General features: G+C 39.8%; 1 protein-coding gene across 4 annotated transcripts; it reads right to left on the bottom strand.

The window, feature by feature from the left end:
• Positions 1 to 713: 713 nt before the first annotated feature.
• On the bottom strand, positions 714 to 26073 carry septin4b (septin 4b). Of its 4 annotated transcripts, none has more exons than XM_035951297.2 (13): positions 11573 to 12125; positions 10245 to 10363; positions 8485 to 8820; positions 7966 to 8062; positions 7757 to 7843; positions 7512 to 7635; positions 7202 to 7336; positions 6065 to 6182; positions 5754 to 5855; positions 4890 to 4986; positions 4480 to 4642; positions 3910 to 4009; positions 714 to 2339 (listed from the first exon to the last, which is right to left on the bottom strand). In XM_035951297.2, the coding sequence occupies exons 2-13, from the start codon at positions 10338 to 10340 to the stop codon at positions 2271 to 2273; spliced, it is 1524 nt and encodes a 507-aa protein (XP_035807190.2). In that variant the 5' UTR covers positions 10341 to 10363; positions 11573 to 12125; the 3' UTR covers positions 714 to 2270. The 4 variants fall into 4 exon arrangements, with proteins under 4 accessions (XP_035807190.2, XP_035807189.2, XP_023132667.1 ...); XM_035951296.2 differs by having other exon boundaries at positions 10245 to 10370; positions 11573 to 11681; XM_023276899.3 differs by lacking the exons at positions 8485 to 8820; positions 10245 to 10363; positions 11573 to 12125 and adding an exon at positions 25949 to 26073.

Raw genomic sequence — 26073 nt, 5'->3', positions numbered from 1 at the left:
TTTAAACTCCGTATATAGGGAAAGGCCGTGTGATTATTTTAAAAATGAAATAAACTATTTAAGCTGAGCTAAAGGGACGTTGCTAGCAAACAAGCTAACTTAGCTAACAAGCTGCAGACTACTGGGGTAAACTATTTGTCTTAAGTCGTCGATAAAATCAGTGTTAAAATAATGCTATGAAACCATAGAAACCTTAGTTAAAGTTTACAAACAACAAAAAGAAATAACTTACAGATTTCTCCCGAGTCTGTGCAGCTTCCTCTGCTAACTTCCGTTAGCATCGCCGTTAGTTAACCGTCTTAAACTGGACATCGGGTAGCAGTTAGCTTCAAAAAGGACTCACTGGTTAACGTTAAAAGGTGATCACATAACGAGTGAGAACAGACTCGTCTAGGCAGCTGATAGAAGGGGCTTCGTTTGCATTATACGGTTCACACAAGCTGACTAGCTAACCAGCTCAGAACTGAACTTGAGCCGCTACTTAGCGACACCTGAGGAGGGGGCGGGGCTTCCACAGAGGCTTTCATTAACAAAACCTCTAATTCTACTGAACCATAATTATGTGGCCATTAACCATTAACTCACTTTGAAATAATGCACAATCTAATACAGGGATAGGTGATTAAAGTTTGTTACATTTAAACTTATGTATTAAAATGAAACCACAGCATTCAGCTCCACTTAAACTTTCACATAAAAATAAAACCCCAATGTCTGATTGAGCATGAAATTCTATTCATATTTTATTACAATATTAGAATTTATACATATCATCCTTTCATTCGTCATTTCATTTATAAATTTATTACATAAATATACTCAAAAATGTAGCATAACAAAAGAAATTTAATATAAAACAAATTTAGAAACAAAAGTATGACCTGACTCTGGGATAGAAGTTCAAGGAATGTATTTTTTTTTTTTTTTTAAAGAAAGCAAAAGTCACACAAGGCAGAGTCATCTCATCTCCAAAACAAAGGTTTGTAACAGAAACAATTGGCAAAATAATTATGTTCACGCAGTAATTTTGATCATTACCCTTGGCTTTGATAAGTCAAACAAAATTCACACTTTTCAAGGTAAATCCAAAATTTGGGACACTCAAGTTTATCATTGGTTACAAGACAAATGTCAAGGTTAGTACTCAATCAACAGTTGCTGAGAAGTGAGAACACAAAATTAAAACAAACCAAACTATTTTAAAAAAACAAAGAACATCTGTTTTATATATATTTCCCCAACAGCTGATCACCAGTAACCAAACTACAATCTGAGTAACCTTCATAAAACACATGCAAAAATAAATACACTGCATGGGCTGTGATGCAACCCTGCCACTGGACGCTCACCTCATGCAAATCTAGGGTCTTGTCTTATCAAAGTCCTCAGCCGACTTTTAAATGACTCTTCTTTGGGGAATTCTCCAAATATTTCTTCTCTGTCATGTTGAAAGGTACATTAACTTAAATGTTGACATGAAAATCAGTAAGCAGTTCTAAGTGAGTTTAAACTGGCCAATGTTGAGCAGAACCTCAGACATCCATGATGTCGGGCATTGGAGGTGGCAACTATAAACATGCAGACACTAATAAAACTAAATTTTCATTAAACTCAATCTCTGCCTGAAGATGAAACCAAATTTACCAACAGGAACCTCAGCGGGCGGGAATTCAACATAAAACAATCCTGTATAATGTCAGGCAGTGTAGCAGGGTGTAATTAAATAAAACCTGGTACACTTACAAGAGGAAAAGCAGTTGAGTGTAACATAGAAAATTAAATTATTACAGTATATATGCATGTTGACCTATAGATATAATAAAAATAAACACTCGCACCAGAAAAAATGTGCTTAAAAAATCTGAGCAGGTCACCAGTACGTTGATGTAAACCTCATTATACCACCCTGTGATCATGTGGCTAAATAAAACTTCCCATATGTGAATTAACCCTCAACCTGGAGACCGATTCTTTCCAAAGAACATCAGACCTGTTTAAAACAGGTAGAGTGGAGGGTCAGGTGTTCTGCAGCAGTGGTGAGATTAATGTCAGAGATTCTGGAGAGGATAAAGGGAGCTGCTAAGCTGCAAATGTCAGAACGTCTTACCACGTCCTCACCAGGTCCCTGATCCATGTGAAACATGCTGTCGATGAGGCTGAGTGGTGGCTGGGTGGACACCGAGGGATGTCAATGTTCAAGAGTGGGAGAAAGGTTTCCTGGGCGTTTCTTCTTTTAAACCCAGTGAGACATGTACACAGTGTGACCGTGTTTAATAGCCGTCTTTCTGAGTGATCAAATGATCCTGGATCCTCTGTAGCATCTCCTGCATCCGCCGCAACTGTGAGGAGAGAGGAGACCGATGTTAGTGACACAGTCTGATGCAACACATGCACTTTTACTTAGATTGCAGCGCCAAGTGTGGGCATGTCAGCGAACTGTGCTGGGTTTTTAAGGGGAAATTATTTACGCATGACCACACAGACAAAAAAAATCAATAACACTCGGGAGGTCAGTGCGTTCTCTCTCCATCACATGATCTGTGCTGAACAACTGCAGGGAGCCAGCATCAGGATTTCAAGATATTAAAATGCACTAATATCAGCTGGCAACTTAACCAGTCAATCATGTGGACTTATAATATTGTCTGTCACATCAAAGTCATAATTTAGGTCACACAAGTGCAAATCAGGTGCTTTCTAGTGTGAGAATCTGTAGCTGTTTTGTCCCGTTGCTGTGATTGTACTTTGCGTAGTAAAGTATGGCAGCTAACTGTAGCACGAATGGGATAAATCTTGTTTCCACATTTTCAGCACATGTACATTGAGATAGTATGAAGTCACAGTAACATTTTATTGTTTTAATTCTTGTGTTGTTTAAACAGAAAATAATAAAAAAAAAAACATGAGGAAAAATAGTCTCTTTATTTAATGAAATAAATAGATTTTGTAGGGTTAAGTGGGGAAAAGGAAGAGACATTTAAAAACATGGACAATGACACATCATCAGCTGTATTTGGTTACATTATTATATTTCGCTGGACAACCTCTCATCACACTAAAGACATCTATCTATCTATTCCTGCTCATTCAAGCTTCAGTTCAGAACAGGGGCATAAGTAATCACATTAACAGGGTGTTAGGCTCATATCTGTGCAATTAAAATAATTGGAATCTATATGGAAGGTTTCTTTTCATAATATTTAATCTGAGAATATTTATTCTAATTATTACCTGCTCTGTTGTTATTTATCTATCTTTTTTTTACTGTATTTTTATTTATCCCTTTAAATAACAATAAACTCCAGGTATTTGAGACTGTGTCATCCTTAGTACCTTGTCAGCAGTTAATACAGCAGTCTCAGTGGTGAACCATGGAACAGATGTTATCAACCCAGGGTTAACAGCAATGCTGAATGTTTTAAAAGCTGCTCATATTACACATTTATCTCTACACCTGAGTACCCTGGGGAGGGAGCCAACAAACTGCTATCTGGCTGAAGATCTGACTCTACACGATGCCGTGTTTATATGTATCCTGGTGCTTCACTGTGAGTGCTTCTCAGAAAAAAATACAAGTTTATGATAAAACTCCTTTCCCACCCAGTGTTGAAAGGTCCAAAGGGCAGGGAACTAGACATTTAATGCATTATCATACCAAGTCATGTTTCTGAGGTTACTCTTTGTTAACCCAGAAAGCATAATTGACTGCTTTATAAAAACCTTATGGGTAAAAAAAAATCTGTGAGCTAAAGACACTCAGAGGGCTTCGTCTTCTAGCTGATGTAAAGGTGGCTCTGGGTCAGGATGGGGGTCTGAGTGCTCATGGTGGTCAGAATTGTGGTCGGACACGTGGTCATGGTCATGATCGTGTTGGTGATGTGACTCCAGTTCGTGGTCGGCGTGCCGTACCTCCTCATCTTTCTCTCGGATGAGCTTTTCTGTTTCGCTCTCCGACACTCCGGGCACCACGGGGATGGGGAAGTCTGTGCCACTCTCTCTGGTTAGTTTACTGCAGAGAGATACAGGTTGTAGAGAAGCATTTCATGTTTGCTTTTGTGGTTATTTTTTAAAGGTGCTTCACATATAAATAGATTTAAGTAAACCTGGGGCTCTCTGTGACATGTAATCTGCAGGACAAGGAATCTGTCTAACAAACACTATTAACACATTACACAGAAATCTAAGATAATTGTGTGTGCTCTGGGGATTAAATATGGGAACCCATTAAAAACCAGGAAAAACATAGAAATTAATGGTTTACATCTTTTCAACAGAAAAAACAACTATCTTTATCTTATGTTGGAATATATAATATTTCTTTAACGCTCTGAACCCCAAACAGTTTCTGGGTGTTTTTTGCTCACGGTGGTATCATCTAGCCACTGCAATAAAAAGGATGAATCTTCGTTCTGTTCTTTAAATCTGCAGATGATGTCAATCTAAACGTCCACTTTAGTGCATCTGTCAGTATGGACCTACTTGCGGTTGCGCTCCTTCACCACCATGCGGGTCATGCTCTGGATGCACTGGGCTCTGTAGTTCTCGTAGTGGGTCTCCCGGGTCACATCCTTGAGGTCTTGCATGTGTGTGCGAACGAGCATGTTCCTCAGCTTCACAAAATCACAGTGTGCCGAGTTCTCCACTGCAGAGCACAACGTGAGGATCAACTGTAGATTCAGCATTCTAAAAACCTATGATTTGTACTTGCCATGCAGTAAAATGTGAATATAAATGCAAATGGAATCAATGAACACACACAAGTACTGTAACTGTCAGAAACTTTTTCTGTGTTTATGTTAATGTGAAATCTAAAGACTTAATGGAGTTTTTTGGTTTAAATGAACATACTACAAATCATTTTAAGTTGTGAACTAGGAGAGAGTGTCTACCTTCTACGATACCCCAGGGGTAGAGACGGCCTCGCACCCTCTTCCCTTTAGCCTCCACCACTGTGTTGCTGCCAATTACTGCAAAGGGAATGCTTTCCTTGAAGGGAGAACAGAAAGGACCATAAAATAAAATGATATTTGTAATGTATAGAGTTGGGAAGAGTGTAGATGGGTCAGGATTGAAGAATGGACTGGTGCAGTACTGAGTGCTGCAGCGGATGTGGTCATGGCTGGTTTATTTCTTTTTTTTCCCCAACTTACCTCTTTAAAGTCTTTGCCCTCTTCTATATTATGCAGCGTTTTTTCTTCCCAATCTCTGTTTAATCCAAATGGAGCTGTAATTTATAGCTTTTAACCTTATTTTTTAAATTTAAATATGAGCATCCCATTAAACGTTTCCACTCTTCCACACTGCTCTTATCAGAGGCTACCCAAGGACAGAAGCAGAGAGATATATGCTGGCACACTGACTGCATCCTCACTGCCAGGTTGTGATGTGAAAGGGATGGAGAACGGTGACTCATCGAGTCTGTGAAATGTGCAGTGAACAAACTGTCAAGGTCACATATTATATGGAGCGTATATTCAATGTAACATCACTACACTCTGTAATTGGATTATTCTACTAAATGTGTTCAGACCAACAAATGTGCCTAAAAAGAATGATTCATATGAGCATTCAGCTTCCAGGCGATGCTTTAGGTTTGTCTGTTGACACTGCAAAAGCCTAGATGAAGAAAATTATGGTGGTTAAGCATGTGCCAACAAAGTGCACGCTGCTTTCAACATCCTGCAAACACCAAACTGTAGACAAGACAATGAAAGTAAGAACACTGGGACCCCTCTGGCAGCTCTGGCGCTCACCTTCAGCTCGAGGTCTTGCTGCTTGAATTCCTCATCTTCATCAGAGTCACAGTCAGGGAACTGGTATATCTTGATACCATACTGCTCAATCTCCTCTCTGATCTGCATGGACAGATATGGAGGAGAAATCTTGAAAACATCTACTTCTAATTTAAGTGTCAACTCTGTCCTTTTCAGACGCTGGGATACAGAACGCTGCTTGCTTCATGAACCTATTAAAGCGATATTGTTTAGTCATTCAGATGTACGTCACATGCATCTTAAGGTTCCTCACTTATAGGAGGAGATCAACAGTTTATTGACTGCCTTGCCTTAATTTTCTTTTTCTTGACCTCACTAGGGGTGAGTGTGTCGGCTTTGGCCAAAACAGGGACGATGTTGACTTTCTCATGCAGAGCCTTCATAAATTCCACATCCAGAGGCCGAAGGCTAGAAAAGACAAGAGACATATTTATGAAGGACAATACAACACAATGCTCTCTCTATGCAATGTGCTATTAGCACCCATGGTCTTCAAACATGAGTAAAATATGCCATTTCTCATCTGACGATTTGCTGTTACAGGAAACGACTATAATTAAGGAAGGATATTTTTACTACTATATGCTATGTCAGCCCGTAACATACAAAAATTTGAGGGAATTTCCGTACATGTTAAAGGATAAAACTGACTGTTCAAAGTTGTTTGGCCTGACTGTGAAACAGTGAAGCCACAAACCTGATCTGTAACTGTATGCTGGCAGCCTGAACATATTGATTTGACATCAAATTTAAGCCATAAGACGATGTCTGTGGATGTGCAAGGTATCGATCAGCAGCAGCAGAGGTTTGCTCTTAGTGACCTCTTGGTGTTACCTGATGAGTAATGACTGATGATCACCAACAGAGGGAGCAGTTGCTCCATCACTGTTGCACTGAAAATGCAGCGCAGCATTACTTGAGTTTTATGGTAGAGTTGTTCCTTGATGAGCACAGTGATGTGGAACAGTGCATGTGCACAAATGCACTTAAAAGTACCACATCAGCACTCAGCGCTAACAAATGATTAGAGTGAAAGCACTGCACCAGATGTAAATTCACCTGAAGGCAGCTGAGAACTGCTTCAATTCTGTGCAAGAGCTGCTGCATTAACAATTTATGGGGCTGAATGCACTGCAAGTAAATACTAGTCCACTACATATTTGCGATTGCCTTACTCAGGTAGCTGTGTGCTCATGACAGGCTGTAAATGAAAATCTGTAAGGTGATGACATACATGTTTTTTTTTACATAAAATGAAAGAAATGGTAGACCTAGCTCACTCTGGTTGTTATGCTGTGATGCAAATACCAGCACAGACATTAGATACTGCAGCAGAAAAGCATTTATATTCTCTACTATTAGGAATAACAAAAGAGACAGTGAGCAGGCTAATTAATCCCTAGAGAAGAACTGCAGCTTTGTCATACCCATGACCAAAGGGTGAGATGAAATAGAGGCAGCAGTGTACGCGGTTGTCCTGGATGTTCTTGCGGTTGAGGCCACTCTCGTCCCTGAAGTACTGCTCAAACTGCTGGTCGATGTAGTCAGCCACTGACTTCCAGCTAGAGCAGAAACACAGAGGGTCGTTCAGTCTCCGAGGCAATGCAGACCTCGGAACAGCTGAACTACTGCACATGACTTCTTAACCACAGCATGGCTACAATGAGGCTAACCATCTGTGGTCTGTGAGGATTCATAGTTTTGTTATTTTATTCAGTGAAGATATTGAACATGTACCATTCAGTGTTGTTCACAGCATCCCCGAACCCAGGGGTGTCCACGATAGTGAGCTTCAGTTTGACACCTTTTTCTTCTATATCAACTGTGTGTTTGGTGATTTCTACTGTTTGGGTGATTCGCTCTAAGGAAAAACACAAACAGGCCTCAGTTCTAAACATCAGCCATGACATACTGTAGTTGAAAAATTACCAAACAAAGCAGAAACAAGAAAAAAAAAAACCAACAACAACTGTGTTCCTCACCTTCAGCATTGAGCAATTTTCTATCTTTGTACAGATCTGTGAGAAACAGACTGTTGACCAGGGTGGACTTTCCCAGGCCAGATTCACCTTCAAACAAAGAACAGCAAAGAATAAAACAGTGACGCTTAAGACTTCATGATTAGCAGTCTCTTCAAAGTAAAAGGTGGGCTTAAGATCAAATGTCTACTAATGTGCAAACTAGGATTTACCTGCCACCATGAGCGTGAAGTCAAATCCCTTCTTTACGGACTTGCGGTGCACCTGGTTTGGCAGTGTTGCGAAACCCACATATTCCTTGTCCTGATCCTTAAAAAAAACAAGAATAGAAGAGTAGTTCATGGAAACACATATTTATATGTAAATATGACTGACATTAATATCAAACACTGCAAATATCTTGGAGAGTTTGTCCCATTCATGGCCTGTAAACTTTTCCCCATTAAGTCTATTGCAAAAAAAAAGTCTACACACGACAGCAAACCTCAACAGTACCATCATGCGGGATCAGAAGAAAATAAAAACAAACCACTGTTTTTGCTACATAAAGCAACTTATTAGCTTTAGACTTGTACACGGTCGTTTACAAGCTCTGTCCCATCCCATGAAGTGTGTCTGTCTGAAGTTGAGCTGTTCAACACATCACAGTACACAGTCACCCTAAAAGCACAACGAAACAACACAGAGATTTATTTATCCTCTCTGGGTTTCTCATCTACACCTACTTTTACCTCATTGTTGTCATACGGGTCAAATCGACCCCAGGGGCTCTTTGGCCTGGAGGGACTGACGGGGGATGTCAAGTCAAACTCCACACTCCTGCTGTGCGGCAAACTGGGCTCTGAACCTGAATCTGACTGGGCCCTACCCGCCACAGGGGGCCGCAGATATGACGGGGTGTGAGGGCGGTCTTCACCCTCTGTCTCCCTGTCTGCATCATGAGCCTCATGGTCATGATGGTGGTGGCACATGTGGTCATGCAGCTGGTGGTGGTCGCCATGCCCCTCTTGGTGTTGAGGGTCTTGCATTATATTCTCCACTTCTGAGTCATCTGAGTGGCTTGAATGCTAGAGAGACACCAAGATCGAAGGGGACGGACGAGGTGGGAAAAAAGTAGTGGACAGAGGCAAAGACATGCAGAGAAAAGGAATAGTGCCAATGTAGGGAGGAAGGTATGGAGATTCAGAAGCAGAAAATACACACTTTTAAAAATAGTCGTAATATCTCATGACTTTATGCTCTACAGTGGAGACACAGTGACAGGAGAGATCCTACTGACATTAACAAAGCTAAATATTCACTGCAGAAGTCAAACAAGACGAAGTAACTGTTAACCTCATTCACTCACTTCTAGCTTAAGGTGAAAGATTGTCATCTTCCGCCTTAAGCTAGAAGTGAGTGAATCTATAGGGAAAATTAACAAGCTAAATTGGTTCTAAAACATGTGGATGCACCTTTCACTACACACGATAAACATCCTACACGTTGGCGGCAATTCAGCTAGTAATCACTTTCAATAATCATTAGTGAAGATAGATCACATTACAGATGAACAGGAAGACCAGGCACCTATCTCAATGGATCTGCCTGTTGTTTCATCACAATGAAAACTATTGAATGAGTTGTAATACTGAGCATAAGCTTGGTTATACATTACTTGACACAGAGAGTGATCTGTAAACAGTTTTGCTACACCATGGGGTATAAATCTCCTGACCACTTCATAAGTTCTGCAGGGCTAATGTGGCGCTAATGTGGCACAACAAAACTTTATGATTGGTCAAATATATACACTACCAGTCAAAAGTTTATACACACTTTCTCATTCAGTGGTTTTTATTTAATTATTTTATACACTGTAGATTAATACTGAAGACATCAAAACTATAAAAGAATACATATGGAATTATATTGTAAACAAAAAAGTGTTACTCTTCAGTATTAATTTACAATGTAGAAAATAATACAAAAAAACCCAAAAAGCATTGAATGAAAAGGTGTGTATAAACTTTTGACTAGTAGTGTATATTACTCTTCTTTACAAAGTAAAACATAAAAAGTGCAGCCTTTCCTGTGAGATGATACACAGCTCAAGTGTATGCTGTTATGCTTACTGTGGACTCCAGTTACCACAGCTCTTCCAGTCCCACAGACAAAGTGTTCCTGCTAGATAAATAATACAGTGGCCCCAGAAAGCAACACGGCCATTTAAATTCAGCTGTAAGCCCATACTGTGACACTGTACTCATGTTATGTTTATGCACTCTACATTAGATTAGGTGATACTAAGGATGGACAAATGAAAAATTTAAAGTACATAGTATGTTGCTATTTAGAGAAAGAACACAGAGGATGCATTTGACCCAAAGACGAGTCAGAATTTTGTCCTCTAGCTGTACAGTATGATTGCTGTGTCCATATCAGCTTTAAGACTCTCACTAGATAGCAGTAAAATGGGGAGTTTAACAGTTTTTGGGGGTGTCACTGATACCTGCTTAGCATCATGGCCCCTGCTGTGATTAGGGGAGGCTGGGCACGAGTCTTGTTCATCTGATGAAGAGGAAGGCTCATGGTCACTGTCCTCCATTGCAACTGGGGCTACAGCACACTCTGCAATCTCCAACCAGAAGGTAGCACACGTGTCAAGAGGTTTAGCAGGGCGAAGAAAAGAAGGGGTCATGCCAGGAAAGGAAGGAGAAGGACGCCCAGAGTCCATCATGAGGAAATTAGGTGCATGAGGAGCGGTATGAAAAGAGGAGTGAATGTGTTCAGGCAGGACAAATGAAGAAGAGGAGGAAAATGAAAAAAAGGGTTAAATAAAAACAAAGAAACATATGAAATAACATACCATTTGCGCAGAAATGGTATGATTACAGAGCAGATGGCATGACTGCTTGTTTGACTAACCAAAGAGATGATTGAGCTATGCATAATGGCATTTTGATAGCAGCAGGTTTCCTAAATAATATTGGTCCACTTCCTATGGTTATCAATTCCTGTGGTATTGTTCTATTCAGTGTTTCTATTAGCACAAGAAGTGAACCACTTTGGGCAACGTCAGTGCCAGCAGATAAGATTATCTATCCCATCTGCAGCTACATAATGCAAAAGTCACTGAATGTTTGATGAAAAGTCAAACACCAAAGCAAAACACGCATCTGCTCAAAGAGAGTCCATTTATTTTTAGAGCCACTCAGCAGCCAAAAATTTGATATCTTTACATCAATATCCCCACTAGAAAATACTTAAAGTCTAATGCTACAGATTTTGACAATTTCTTTCCCTTTTCATTTTGAAACACCTTATAATTTTCCCACCACTGTAAGAAAAGCTAAGCATGTAATTCTAAAGAATCTTTTGTCATTTTAAGTGGATAATGTCCCAGCCCACGTCCTACAGCTTTAATTATGTTGGGACCTAGAGCTTAAGGCCAGAGGAGACATTGATAGTTTCACAATTTGGGAAATCAGTGACCTGCTTTCCTATGCTACAACCAAACCACTGAGATCAATGTCAAACATGGTGGGTTCTCTGACCTACATGAAGAAATGGTCGATCACAAAGCTTTGATAACTTTGGAGCACAAATACAAACTCATGTAAATTAATCAAATCAAATAAATTTCTACTCTATGCTTGAAAAAGATCCTAAAAAGTAGCAAAGGGGATTGAGGAGAGAGACTTGGAGCAATATCAGTTGTAATCTCTTGCTAAAATTACAAGTCAAACCATTCGAGAAAAAACTAAAGCACAAACCAATTCATCTTCATAAAAATAGATCATAAATCCATGTTCACCCTTCCTCCATGCAGAGCCTCACCTCCTGTCTTTCAGTGTCTCACTTGTGGTACCTTTAACCAGCAAAGCCTCTTCCTCTGGCTTCGGAGAAAACTGCTCTTCATACCCTCTGCAGCAGGCAGCAGAGAGTGAAGACCAGAGGCTCCAGCATTTATAAGCCTCCACCCCAAAGGACACAGCGTCCTTCAGCGCAATTGAGCCACTGAACGCCCCGGGGAACTGATCAGCAGCATTGATGAGCCACACGTCACCATCCACAGACTACACACCAACCCACACATGGAGTAACACTTATGACTCTAAGCTGAAGAGCTGTTTATCATGCACAATACAATATCAACAAAAAAAATGTCATTTTTGTGGCAGCAATCAAGACAACATCATAGACACAATATCTGTTTTCAAAAATACCAGCAAATAATGAAAAATTTCCATCACATTTTGTTGTGTGATATTTTCTGTATTCTTCTTTCATCTGACAGTACAATTTACAGTGATATAAAATTAAGGGAAGCAACAAATCCTCTTCTCTGCTAAGATTTTTTAAAATTTCAACAAGTACTCAATGGTCAAGCTCTTGCCAATTAATTTTCTCTCATTTGACTGATGAAATAATTAGCAAATTCTAGCCAGTGTCAGAGGAAAAACGACCAGCTACAAAATGGCATGAACTAAAGATTTAGTTCATTTTAGTTTCAATTTTTTTAAAAAAATGGAACTTGAGTTCATTATTTAAGCATAACTGTCATTTTTGTTTGTGAAATGGTCAGAAATAATAGAAGAATGCATTAATTTCTGTCAAATAATGCAACATCAACTCAATACCTTTACTGTATCCAGCCAGATCATGCCTATTGTCAACAATCGCTGGCTATGACATACTGTGACATTAATGTTTAACTCAAACAAAGCAAACTGCAAAAAACAGTATTATACTAGAAAAGGCTAAAACTGTATCATAGAGATGACATATATATCTGCCATATTACACAATGAGGCAGCTGAGCTGCTTAACGCCCTATCATAACCTTTTAAACACAACTGCTGGCTATGCTAATGACTTCACTAATTAAGCTAATAAATGCATTAATTATAAACAATTTATAAGCTAATGCACTTGTCTTCACATATTAAATTAAGATTTAAAGCAGTTCCTCATTCATAAGCAAATTTATGCAGCAAGTTGCTCTAAAATTTTAACTGTTAACTCTCCAGGATGTATTATCTTTAGAGGACAGGCACCACGATGATGTCTGGGATAATTTGACTAAAATAGTTATCTGATAGCTTCATATATTACTTTGCCAGTCCTCCAACATTTTTGCTCCTTCATGTTGTATGTCTATGTAATAATTTTCAGCTTATATTTACATGTATGTTACCTTGTTAAGACTGCATGTATCTTCTTTCATTTCTACTTTCCTTCAGAGGCATTCCTGAACATGACCCCAGGTGACAGATTTGTTCTCTAAGCCACACGTACTATCAGGTTACACTGTCTTTAAATCTAACTGGTGTGGATGGCATTACTGTGTGCAAGTACTGGACTCACTTTCCTCTAAGCACTCTAAAGCAGCTTTGTATGAAGTCAAAACTGGAAACCGGTGTGACTTTTTCCCACTGAACCAGCCAGACCATCAGTCCATGATATTCTTAGTCTTGATATTGAAGTCTGGAAAATAAAACACACTTATAGCTAAACGGCTTTTAAAAAAGAATTTCACTGGAAATTGGATCTTTCATTTCATGAACCTATGAAAATACATTAATTTTCTCTTGACCTCTATATTTATACAGATTATTCAGCTGGAAGAAAAACCACAATGAAGATGTCTTACAAGAGAGCAGACGCACAAAATGAACAAAGATTAACAGAGCTTGAGAACAAAAGTCAAGAACAACCAAAGCAACTTGGTGTTCCTGGCACACACAGCTGCATGAAACAGGAAAAGCTTGGTTTGACATTTGCTTTCTCATTCTCTCCTTTAGGAAAAGAGATACAGGAGAATGAATTAACTTTAGCAACCTTAGAAGTTCAACATTTGATTTGACATTTGATCAGATTTTACTGTGTGCCTACTATGTTCCACATGCAAACATTTCCACTCGGCCAGATCTTAACTCTAATAAGCCATTTAAGTTTCTCTTGTCACAGAGGCAGTAGCACTTGATCCTTTTGCTTGAATTTAATCCCAATGAATTGCACTTTTTTGTAACTCTATCAACTCCATCTTTCAGAAATCCGCTGAAATCCAGGTGAAACCCAAAACCCAAACCTAGGATTACATAATTAAATAAGAAAAGCACTCAGAGAGCCCAGTACTCCGCCAAGGCTGCTCAGTCATTGTATGATCTCTGATGGATAAGTGCCGATAAGTCCACAGCGGTGGATTTGTAGTAGGATCGCAATCATGTGATCGTCTGCAGGCAGCTGACGTAGTGTGCACTTGTTGTCATAGTTACAGTGATGCCGTGCCGTTATCTTGCAATGAAACAGAAATCTTTAACAAATGCATGGATCCAGACTATAAGCCGCATCACTGCCAAAATCTAATCAGGTGGTCCTTGTGTCATTTCCGACCTTCCCCAAAATTTTGTTCTAAATCTGTTATTCCATTTTGGAGTGACGTTGCACACAGATAAACAGACGAACAAATGTATGCCAATCTTCACATAACTCAATCGTGTTCCTTGGCAGAGTAACTACGCAGGACTGACAGCAAATGTTCTGACTTCCACAAAAACTCTCTAACAAGCCTCACATGTACACATTTTCTATAAATCTGCCTGTTCACACCGAAAGAATGGCCACCTCCAATCCAGAGCCAATACAAAAACAAAATCAGGCCATTATATGTCTACAATTTCATTTAGCAGATGCTTTTATGCAAAGCAATGCAGATATGAGAGTAGATACAACACAAGCAAGGATTTAGTCAGGAGAAAACAATCTGGACAAGTGCCATAAAACAAAGTAAACAAAACATGTGAAGCAGATATATTTATGAAACATATGACTGATGGGTGATAGAAACATCAGTCCAACTCTGGTGAGCCATACAAACCCAGAAAAGCCTCACTATTCCTTTAACTAGAATGAAACCTAATGGGCTCTGACATCAATTTCACACATTTCCATTAGAGCGGCCCCACACAGTCTCCCACTGGAACAAGTCTCAGCTGAGACCTGAACCAATTATAGTTTCTATAACTGACCAAGGGTGTGTTCATCATGACTAATAAGCAACCTTTATCATCAGCAATACCATGCAGAGTTTAGATCGAGATGAAACAAAATAAATAAGGGTCAGGTCAGGTGAAACCACAGTATGGCTGGGTCAAGTCCAAACCGGTATGAAGACATCCTGAAGCAAAAAGCATGACTGGAAAAGCTTCTTAAACACAACAGTTCAAGAACTAGTTTGTGACAAATGATTCATATTCATTCATATTCATATACAGTCAGACAACTCAAGTACATTTGGCTTTAAAGACTTCCTCACATTACTTAAAAATGTTTTACAGACTTCCTCACATTATTTTTATCCACATTTTATCCACCAATTAAGTGAGACAAGGAAAATTAAACAATGGTATGCAGATAGACAGACAGAAACACTAGCCTCTGGTAATGACATATCGTACTTTGTCAACAGCTGCATCTATGGCATTTCCTGCACTACTGATAAAACTTACTTATGGTGTACTGAAGCCTCAAAATGGACACAGGGGTGTTTCACTTTCAAGGAGATGTTGGCCTGGAATGTCCAGTTTGTCATATGAAATGAGTAAAGTGGGGCTAAAACAACAATTTCACTACAGAATTGTTTATTGCATATACAGTCGCAACCAAAGAATCCAATAATTTTAATTAAACGTAATAAGCAGTTTGAGAGGAAAGTGGTAGGTTGCTGCAAAACTACTGAGACAAATAATACCCCTTGTAGTGTTTCAGTCAAAGGTTATCAACGGGGCCATTGTAGGCAAAACAGCCTCTTGAGTATATCAGAGACGTGGGATATATTTTATGATGGGACTAAAACCTTCATGGCAAACCCATGCAGTCCCTGAGAAACAATTGAAGGACATGAAACCCAGCTGAACATAAACAAGTTGTATGGTTGACTAAGCTGCTTTGTTACTTTTGGATCATGGTAGTGGGATGGCTGACACAGCGCTGATGGATGATGATTTGTTACATTAAAAGCAGCTCTCAGGGGAAAGCCCTCTTCAAATGCTCTCTGTATGACACGGGAAATTCAATCAAAGCTGCCAAAAATCATAAATAAACTATACAGCAAGTTGTTATTGACTTTCTACAATGAAAGCACATTTCAGCTTGGGAGGAAATGTAGTCGCAAGAGTGGTTTGTAATCCAGCTACAATAATTACTTTGCTGCTATTCACTGAATGCTAAGTCACTTTTTCTTGGCAAGTTTTGCCCCTGTTGGCAGGGATGCTCACTTAACTGTATGCTGATATTGCATGAGAGATGGTGCATTAATTGTTGCAAATATGTCTTGTATACACTGATGTTAAGCTCCTCTTGTGTTCTTAGTTTTTAGAGAAAAAGTACTTTTTTAAAGGCATTCACACCAGAAACAACACTCTATGTGTATTCCACTTTAAATGTGAATGTTGTGGAATGGACAGGCTGAATATCAGTAAGGTTTCCTCTTGTGATGAGGCCAGTAGCAGGTGGTGAAGGGAGCCATGTGTGCTCTGTGTGAATGCTGTGGTTGTTTGGATAGTTATAGCAGGGCTCTGTGTGAAGCTGGCTCAGTACAGAGCGAGAAGGAGAGAGAGAGACAGAAATAGTCCCCCTCACCAAACGCTCCCACAGCTAAAGAGCTCATGCAAATGTTCACGTGACCACAACTCCACATATTCACTGCAACAGAAAAGACCCGTTTTTTATTCTGATTTCCCCGTACACTATAAGTCAAAGTCAGACAATGAAGAACCCAATATCCTGGAGAAGCACAAGTATCTCTGTCCCAAATGTATTGCTGTTGGTGTACTAGGAAGCAATGTGTTCCACTATCAGAGGCTCATTCATAATTCTCTCAATGCATTAAGCCATCACTCCTGATCAATACATGTGTCAATCAATACGCATGCTTTAACATCTTGGAGATAAGCAGCAGGAAAAAGCTCAGGCACTCGTGCAAAAAAGATATTCTAGATCCTTACTGTAGCGTAGCAAAAAATTGTCATTACATGCATAAAAAAAAGAAAAAGAAAATCACATGCAGTCATATGAATGGTCCAGTCTGTGTGTGGCTTTGTGACAATAACCTAAACTCTGACACGTGTACTGTCTATGCTCAGAGAAAACCTGCAGCCACAGATTACTATGTTGCAAAGTCAGAAAGAAAAAAAACAAGAGCAAGTCACAAACAGAGAAATACACTTAATTGCAGGGTCAGCAAGAAGAAAAGCAACAAGCGCATACCTCTATATCACTGTTTGTTTCTGAATTTGCTGCCATATTATTCCTTCAGAACCAGTTGTATTCCTTTGGTTTCCCCAGACAGCAGAAGGAAGACACAGAAACCAGTGAAAAGGCCTTGGAAAGCTCCTCAGACAAAGTGTCACTTCTTTAGTTTCTGGGCACCCCTCGTTACATAAGCACATCTATCTTCCCTGCCTCACCAATCAGGTGGTATTAGGTTTTCTCCTACATATCCCCCACACTTCGTCTGGAAGCATCTCTTTTTAAACAGGTACACCTTTGATCTGTGACATTCTGCATCTGGAGCGTTTTAAGAGCTCCGCCCTGCTCTGCAGTTATGGCCAATCTGCAGCTGATATGCAGATGAGCGGCAGCAGCACGGATGGCCTGCCTCCAGAAGAGGTGCTGCTCTCTGAGGAGATCAACATCTGCCTTGTCGCCTTGCTACAAGCCTCTCATGTCCTCATTCCTAAAGCCACACGTGAAATCAACACATAAGTGATCAGATACATACACGCAAACAAAATCTTTGTCACTCAGAGACATGTGAGTAAAGACCGCAGACATGTTTGAAATAATTCAGTGACTGAATAATTGAAAGTAACTGAGTGGACAATGTAGCTGGAAAAGCAGTTGCTGTAAACCAAGAAATCAGATCAAAATTCAAAAACAAGAACAGGAAAGAAAACATCTCTGTGCACATAACTTCTTACAATGGCCATCACATCCAACCCAGACCTCCCAGCTGGCAGTGCCAGGGCCAGAGCGGCACAAGAAGAGTGTGTGTGTCTATGTGTGCATGTGCGTGCATGTGTGTGTGTCCATGGTGGGGAGGACAAGTGACTTGTGGCCTACATGCTACAAATAATCTTTTTATCTCACTTTCTTTGTCCTCTTGCTCACTCTCTCTCTCAAACCCTTAAGTGGGCCAGAGCACAAAGCTTTTTCATTAATCTCAATGAATCTGTGTGCCTTGCAAGTCTTATAATTCTCACTCATTCTTAAAGAATTAGGATTTTCTGATTAAGTTACTGTGTTGGGTTCATGTGTCTAAGCTGTATGTATTTTGAGTTTCCTTTGTAAAAAGACAAGTCCCAGTGCAATAAAGCACTACAACACTGTGTTTCTGGATTTACCAGAGTGTGATAGCAACCATGAGAAACAGTATCTTGACACTGTCTTTGCTGCAAAGAAATACATGCAGTTGGAAAAGCTGAGCTTGTGTCTAGCCTAAGATCTAATCCCAAGCATTTTAGGGGGGAGCAAAAACAGGAGCAGTATTCAGCTGAGAATTCATTTTCTGCCTATGGGAGGAAGAACCAAATGTAACATGATCCCAATCTTAATAGCGCTCACTGCAAGTGTGCCAACTTATACAACTGTAATAACTACCATAAGTACTAGACAGAGAGCAACACAAATAGCATCAGGTCAACAGACATGCCAGTCCAACTAACCACACAGTAGGCAAATCTCACTTAAAGCTCCATTTAATGTGACACATGTTCAGAATTGGCCTGGATGACAGGGTGAAGAAAAAAAAACATAGGTTAACAGACAGGAGACACTACTTCCTGTTAGGAAAGCTGGTGTCTGGGAGATGACTGTAGGTCTGCTTTAATCCTCTGGCTGGATCACATCACGAGGGTGATTATCATGGACTGTCTGAAAGGGCTGACAGTGCCCAAGGGACGGACAGCTTTAGATATACAATCTGAGGCAGCATGCAAACACACATACATGCATCAACCTGTATGTTGGCCTGCACACACAGGAAGGAAATGAAGACACCACACACACAAAAGTCAGACGCACCAGACATGATGGAAAAGTGCTCCGAGGATCATGTTGTGCTCATCATAATTAAAATGTCTCTTCATCCCTGTTTACTCTATAAGGTCATCTGGCTCAAGGCCAGTGGGGACTGGAATGGGTTTCTTGATAAAAACTGCTGCACTCAGAACAGCAACCAACACAAACAGTTATTGAAAAATGTTCCAGACCAAACCAAAAAACCAGAGATGAGTCTGATCGACTAACTTCATTTGCACTAAACATAAATTTGTATTACTGGTCTATGAGGCTGAATGTGCAGGAATTTACTTTCTTTTTACAAAGGATGCAGCAGGGACAGTGGAGGAAGGGCAGTGCCACCTGCTGCTCATCACAGGGAACAATCTGACTTAGCTGTAGATGTTCACATAGTTGCATGTCATCAATAGAATTGTAAATGCATGGGTTACTTGCCTTTTCACAGCCAAGATTTCCACTTTCACAATCAGCAAAACTACAAATGCTTTTAATACCATTAACAACAGCTTTGCTCTGTTCAAGTGTCCCTGTATGCCATCACAGTAATACAGCATTTACTGTATTCAGTGAAACTAAAGTGGCGTAAATGAAACACAGCCATCATATTTTTTCTACATGTCAAAATGTCAGCTGTAATAACATATAATAGGCCTCTGCACTGTAGCTTAAATCAATACTAAGTTCTGAATATATTTTCACAACAACATTAAAACCACTGACAGATGACTGATCAATGACATGTAGAACACTGATCAACTCATTACAATGTCATGTTCTGCTGGGAAACCTTGGGTCCTGTACATGTCACTGTGACATGTACTATCCATCCATCCAACAGCAATGGCCTCCCCCAGTCTGGACAATGCACTGTGGTACACAGCAAAAACTGCTTGGAAATAACTCAAGGAACACAACCAAGAGCTCAAGGCATTGGTCCAGTCTCCAAACTACCCAGATCTCACCCAGATCAAGAATCTATGGAATGGTGCAGAAAAGCCCTGATCCACAGAGGCTCCATTTTGAAACCCACAGTTCCCAAAAGGATCTGGCCAAAGTCTTGGTGCCAAACACAACAGGACACCTGCAGAGCTCTTGTGTCCATATCAAGATGATTTGCGCAATATTAAGCATGTGGGTTTAATGTTGTGGCTGGTCAGTTTATATTACAATATGGAAAACACCTTTAAATGACCTCATCAATGTTTAATGCAGTTATAAACCATCAATTACAACACATAAGTCCAGCCCTTAAACCAAAACTCTGGACTTATGTTTCTAGCATAATGAGAAAGTTATCTGATGAGAGGATCATCGCATGGAAGTTTAGAAGAAATTGCAAATTTTATGTCGGTTTTAAACTGCAGGCAGTTGCATGTTACACAAATCAACCCTGAATACGAGGACAACTGTCAGCTTAAGCACCAACATTATACCAGAGTGGTTCATACATGCAAGCATTCAAGAGGAAAGAATGGAAACCTGTGTTGTTAAAGGGGAGACAGGAAATATGGAGTAAATATGCAGAAACTTGAAATTTGATATACATTTTTCCTGAGTTGTCTGGGAAAATGGGTGAAATGTCTTAACAGTAACGTGCAGTATATGCTGACACTCTTTGAAGCAGATATCCACCATCTCTGCAGGAACATAAATATTGTTCCACAATAGCGACAAACGAGGAGACCCTGGATTTGCTGAACTTACACTTCCCACACTTCCCCCTCCATTCAATTAAGGATCTTTATCTGACACAGAGAGATTCCTGTTGGAAAGGAGCTAAAGCATTTTCTCACTTTGTTTTTTCCCTCTTAAAAGGTGGCATGTTGCAACAAAGGCTCATGTGGCTCTGGTGGTGGGGGTGGAGTTTCCACTGGACGACTTAAAGAAAGGGAAAGAATTTTCCAGATTACAAGCGAGGAATTCCATTGTTCAATTCATTTGAATCATACCACAAATCAAAACCGACAGCCATCTGAAGGCTTACATGACTTTAGAAGGGACTTGGCTGGCATCTTTGTTATTGGGATTTATGTGTTGTGTACAGTCAGACCCCACCGTGGCTTATCCAACATTTACGTCCACTCACACCAGCCTGCAGACAGCGAGATTTCCTGCTGGCCCAAAATCTGCTTCAAAATCCTTTGAGCTACATTTTTAATTTTTTTTTCAGATTCCTCAGGAGAGAGCTACACATGTACAAAGAATTAGAGGGGAAATAGCATAAAATAAGAGCAATTATGGCCATATGAACTGCATTCTCAATATTGGGGTGTTTGTGCAGATCTGTTTGTAATCTTTTCTAACAGCTTGAGAAGTCTTAACTGCATCATTAGCAGCAGCATGGATGGCATAATGTAACCTGACTAAATTGAGAGTTGGTAAAAATATCAAGCAGTTTGAAGGCTTATCACAATCAGCTATACACACTCCCACACACAGCACTGAAATTACACATCAAAAGCAACAACAAAGGGTTTGGTTTCCCCTCAAATGAGTAATTGCCCTTTATTCTACTACCTTTGGCAGAGATCTGGACATTTTAATGAGTTGTACTATTTATTCCCAGCCATTATTCAAAATGAGAACCAGGAACTGACTCCCAGAAAGCTGAGCAACTATCACTGAATCATGAAGAAAAGCAGAGAATGAGTTGCATGACTTGAGCCCAGTGTAAAAAGGTGCTCGTAGTGTTTATTTAGACTGGCATGTTGCACCCAAACAGAGCAGAGCAAAGCACCTGTAAAACAAAAGGCGACAACGGACAAAACAAGCCCAACATCTGCTGGGAGGTGAACTCTGTTTGCCCTGGTTAAAGGAAGTCAGTGGGTTGTTGTGTGCCCTTATTTCTGCTACACTGAATTCCAACCAGTCTAGCTCCCACATTACATGAACACAAAACCACCTTCTGTGATTTTTGGCTCCTGGTGGGCCTTATCACAATGCTACTGAAGTCTGAAGTCGGAGCCATAGATCTGCTGAAACAGGGTTGGCATTGTTTCTTGAACAGATTCAATAAGAGAAATTACATCAGCGTCTGGACTGGGTTTCCTGCCTTGTCAAAGGTGGCAATCGAACAGAAGCACAACGTAACTAAATCACTCTCAGATTCATTATTTTTTCAACAGTAGATTAAGAAACCGCAGTCGGCAGTCCCCAAGGCAGGCAACGTTGGAGGGTGACTATTCATTACATCATGTGTCATATGGATAAACATGAGAAGAACTTAAATAATAATTAGTCAAAGATGTTCAAAGTTACACAGAAGTGTAAGTTTACACTACAGGCAGAACTCAGTTGTAGGAAATTATGTATGAAGTTTAACAATCTGCATATTTAGTGCTATATGAACATTAGCAGCTCTATTTTGTCAAAGTGGAGCTTTGGCCTCCCAAAGTTTTATTGAAAGTTTAGCATGCGCCTCCAAATTTAGAACCCAAACCAAAAGCCAGTGGAAAGTAACTAAGTAGATTTAGTCAAGAAGTGCATTTTATACTGTTGGGTACTTGTAGTTTGAGTACTTGAATTTTTCTATGCAATGCTATTTTATATTTTTCCTACTCTACATCTTTCAGGAAAATCTTTTACTTTTTACTTCACTAAAAAATTTTTTTAAATCCTGGTTTGTGGTTAATAAAGAAGCATTTTAAATAAGGTAGGTAGGTACTTTACTGATCCTGGGGGAAATTCAAGAAACCAGCAGCATATACAACATACAGAATATACAGAAATAAGAGATAAAAGCAGAGCACACAAGAGAGACAATATAAAGGCATAATTTTGTACAGAATGTATGTACTAAAGCTAAAAACTGTGTAGATGTATAGGTTTATAAAATACACATTAAAGATTTAACCAGTGGTTCCCAATCTTTTTGGCTTTAGATCCCTTATATAAAAGCAATGTCAATTTCCCCTTCATACTTAGTCTGTTCACACATAGATCAGTCTCTGAAGGTCAAAGCCTAAACCAATTAAATAATTGGATATGTCAAACCCATACCCTAAGACGAAAATTGGGAAAAAAAAATCCAGAAAACAAAAAACGATTTGTGCAGCAGAACTTGGTTTCTTCTTCTTTCTCCTGACATTAATCACCTCATGATCAGATTTATGACCCTTTGGAGGGGGCTGACCCCTAACTAGCTCCACTTCACAGTAAAACATTACAGGCATATTGATGCTTAAGTGTCAACAATTTAGTAATGTTACATTTCACTGTACAGCTACTACTTTTTACTGTGGTTATAAGTACAGTTTGCTGATATACAATACTTATGTCATTGTATTTAAGTATGATTCTAACTTCTATTTGTAATAGTGTATTTTTCCATTTTGGGAGCAGCATTTTTACTTCACTCAGAGTATTTACCGCTGCCAACAGACAAAGCAAACCAGTGTCAATTTTTGGAACTAAAAGCGCCCACCTTAAACAATCTCTTTTCTACGTCAGGTGGCTGTGTTTCAGCAGAAAGAGCAGGTCATCCATTTATCGCAGGAGTGGCAGTTCAATTCAGACTCTGGCTTCACTGTCTGCATGTCCAAGTGCCCTGGTGGCTTGCTGCCATTAATTTGCGTGTGTGTTGTTAGAAGGTTTTTTATATTATCATTAATAGTTGTACTGTGAACTGTGTTAACCCTGATTGTAACATATGATGTTTTCATATATAAGCTATGCATTTACCACACCCATCATACTTTTCTTATTTCTCTTCACTCACACTCACATTCAACTTATTCACTCCCATTTACTTGCATATTATTATCCTGTAACTCCACCTGTATAAATAAAGGATGACAGGGACCACCTCTTTGTAGCTTACACGAGACGTGTCTCGTTACACTGGTGTGGTTACCCTTGCTGCAAGTACAGAGAAGCCTCCGTGTCGTTTTTCACAGCGAGCGGTTCCTGGTTGGACAGTCCTCCTCTCTGACATTGTGTGTCTGTGGGTAAGTGAGAACTGTAAAGTGTTTTGTATAAAAGCTATACATGAATGTATTTTTTTTTTTATCTTAATACAGCTATCATTAAACATATATGAATGAAAAATAGTAAGGTACACTCTACTGCATAGATAAGAAAATGCAGTGTATGCAGGTAAAACAAGTCCATCGGTTCTGTTGATATTGCCCACGCTACAGACCACTAGAGGATATTCCCATCAACAGATTATCTTATGATGTAAAGTCTAGAGAGCAGCAAAGGGCACGATGTGTCAAAGCATTTGAATAATTAACTACCCCTAATTAAGCTGTTGTAAATGCAAAATACTATAACAGGACTGGTACTACGCTATATTTTTCAACTGGACTTAAGCTGTTTATGTTCAAATCTAGTCAGATTTAACGAAACAAAAACATCTTTGTAGTTCAGAAAGAAAAGAAGAATAGCTTTAAATTTGTAATTGTGCTGCTCAGCAATTATGAAATCACACTTCACTGAACACATACTGTCTTTTCACAGAATAACCCTCACCATCTGTAAGAATTCAGACTGTCTCTCAAGACAAGATTTCTAAGATAAAATGAAGAACGATCAATGCACAGGATTGCAAAAGTAACATAACGGCACAAAATATAAATTTTGTAACAATGTCTCAAATGCTGTTGGGCATTAGAAATTAATGTAACGCAAACAACAGGCCATAAAGCAGATGGTGAGTGTACATGTACACTCCCAGCACAGCCATTACACAATCATTCTCACCAACACTATACAGAAACAAAGTGTTTCTTCAAGTGAGAACAAGTCAGAGGTAAAGCCATATTAAGCAGAAAAAAACCTCAGCATGTGAGAGAACTGTCCTCTGTACCAACTTCTTTCCAAAGAAATCAACATTTTAGAAATCAACACAATGTGCCTCGATTTACCTGTCGGCCCTCCTGGGTTGTTTGGCATCATCTCAATGGTAATTGAGCCGTTTATCTTGTATAGCAAAGATTTTTTGCTCCTAACAGCATAATTGATTGACAAACAGCAGCCCACAGAACTGAGCTTACAAGAACCAGTGATTGACACTCCAGACACCCCTTGAGGAACCCCTGTGTGCACAGGATTAAGAAGCTGTTAGCATAATAAGCAGGAGGGCTCTATGGTCTCCAACTGACCTTTAAAACTTAAAAAATCTGTCTACATGCTGGAGCTAAAAAGTGTTATAAAGGCTCGAGTTTTTTTTGATTTCAGAGTCATGCCCAAGAACAAGGCTGTTACATCTGGACTTCACCTGTGAACGAGCCAACTAGACCTGATTTACCACCATGTGGTTTTTGCAGTCTCTGTTCTCACAAGCAGTGGGTCTGTTTAGCAGCTAGATTAAACCATTATGGTGTTTAAAAAGCTGCTTTTTCACATGGGCTATTCAGACTACCACTAAAAAGAACGGATTTCTACTAATTCTTAAGAATACAGAGATATGTGTCAATCCATGACTTGTACTCTCAACAGATGGCGTTGGTGACTAGGGTGGTGCCTGACAAGCCTGGGCTCCAACATGAACTACACATAATTGTCCCCTTCCTCCTTCTCTTTCCATCTGTTCCTTTCCTCCCGGATATAATCCGCTTCTCTAATCTTGATGCCCAAACACAAAAAAGCCACAAAACACAGACACACACAGAAAGCTTTGAAATCTCAACACATGTACCCACATACAAATGGGACGCCTTGCCAGCTGACTCATCTGTGATGCCAGTAACTTTAGCACATGCAGCTCCAACATACGTTGCACTAACTAACAAGCATGCAGTCCTTCACATGGTATTCACACTCCTCTGGCACATGTTTGATTAACCTCTCTGGTTTACAGCTGTCTGTCTTGTAGACTGTACAGCTGGTGCATACTGATCAAAAAGCCCCAGCACATACTACTGCATATGCCTGTGACCTCAGCAACGCTGCCACCAAGAAAATATCAGACATGCATGTTGCAGGCAGAGCAGACAAACTGAGCACAAGCAATCATTAGTACATATATAAAACCAGTTTTTCTATTAAAGTCTCCTGACTGGTTTGGAGGACACAATCAATGTCAATACTAAGAGGCACATTACAAACAGAGAGGGCTTGTCTAAGACGTGCCATGTAGCCGAGCATATCCCACCTCTCATCACAATGCAAAAGAGACGCACCGCTTACCATTCTGCAGACGGCCAAGACACACACACAGGACCCAGGAGAGGACAGCGACCATCCGTGAGCTGCTCCAGGTTTGTACAGACAAACCTTTTCGCCTCCAGCTCCAGCAGAGCTACAGTCTTACA

Source organism: Amphiprion ocellaris, chromosome 7, assembly GCF_022539595.1.
Source record: "Amphiprion ocellaris isolate individual 3 ecotype Okinawa chromosome 7, ASM2253959v1, whole genome shotgun sequence".
NCBI lineage: Eukaryota > Metazoa > Chordata > Actinopteri > Pomacentridae > Amphiprion > Amphiprion ocellaris.
Note: the sequence above shows the minus strand (reverse complement) of the source record. Positions and strands in the feature narration are given on the sequence as shown.

Excerpts from the sequence above, each read along its gene's own strand:
- septin4b (XM_035951297.2), bottom strand. The coding sequence starts at position 10,340 with ATGGAGGACAGTGACCATGAGCCTTCCTCTTCATCAGATGAACAAGAC. Across the intron at positions 8,821-10,244 it reads GGGGCCATGATGCTAAGCAG|CATTCAAGCCACTCAGATGA; the intron begins GTATCAGTGACA and ends GTGTCTCTCTAG. Across the intron at positions 4,643-4,889 it reads CCCCTGGGGTATCGTAGAAG|TGGAGAACTCGGCACACTGT; the intron begins GTAGACACTCTC and ends TGTGCTCTGCAG.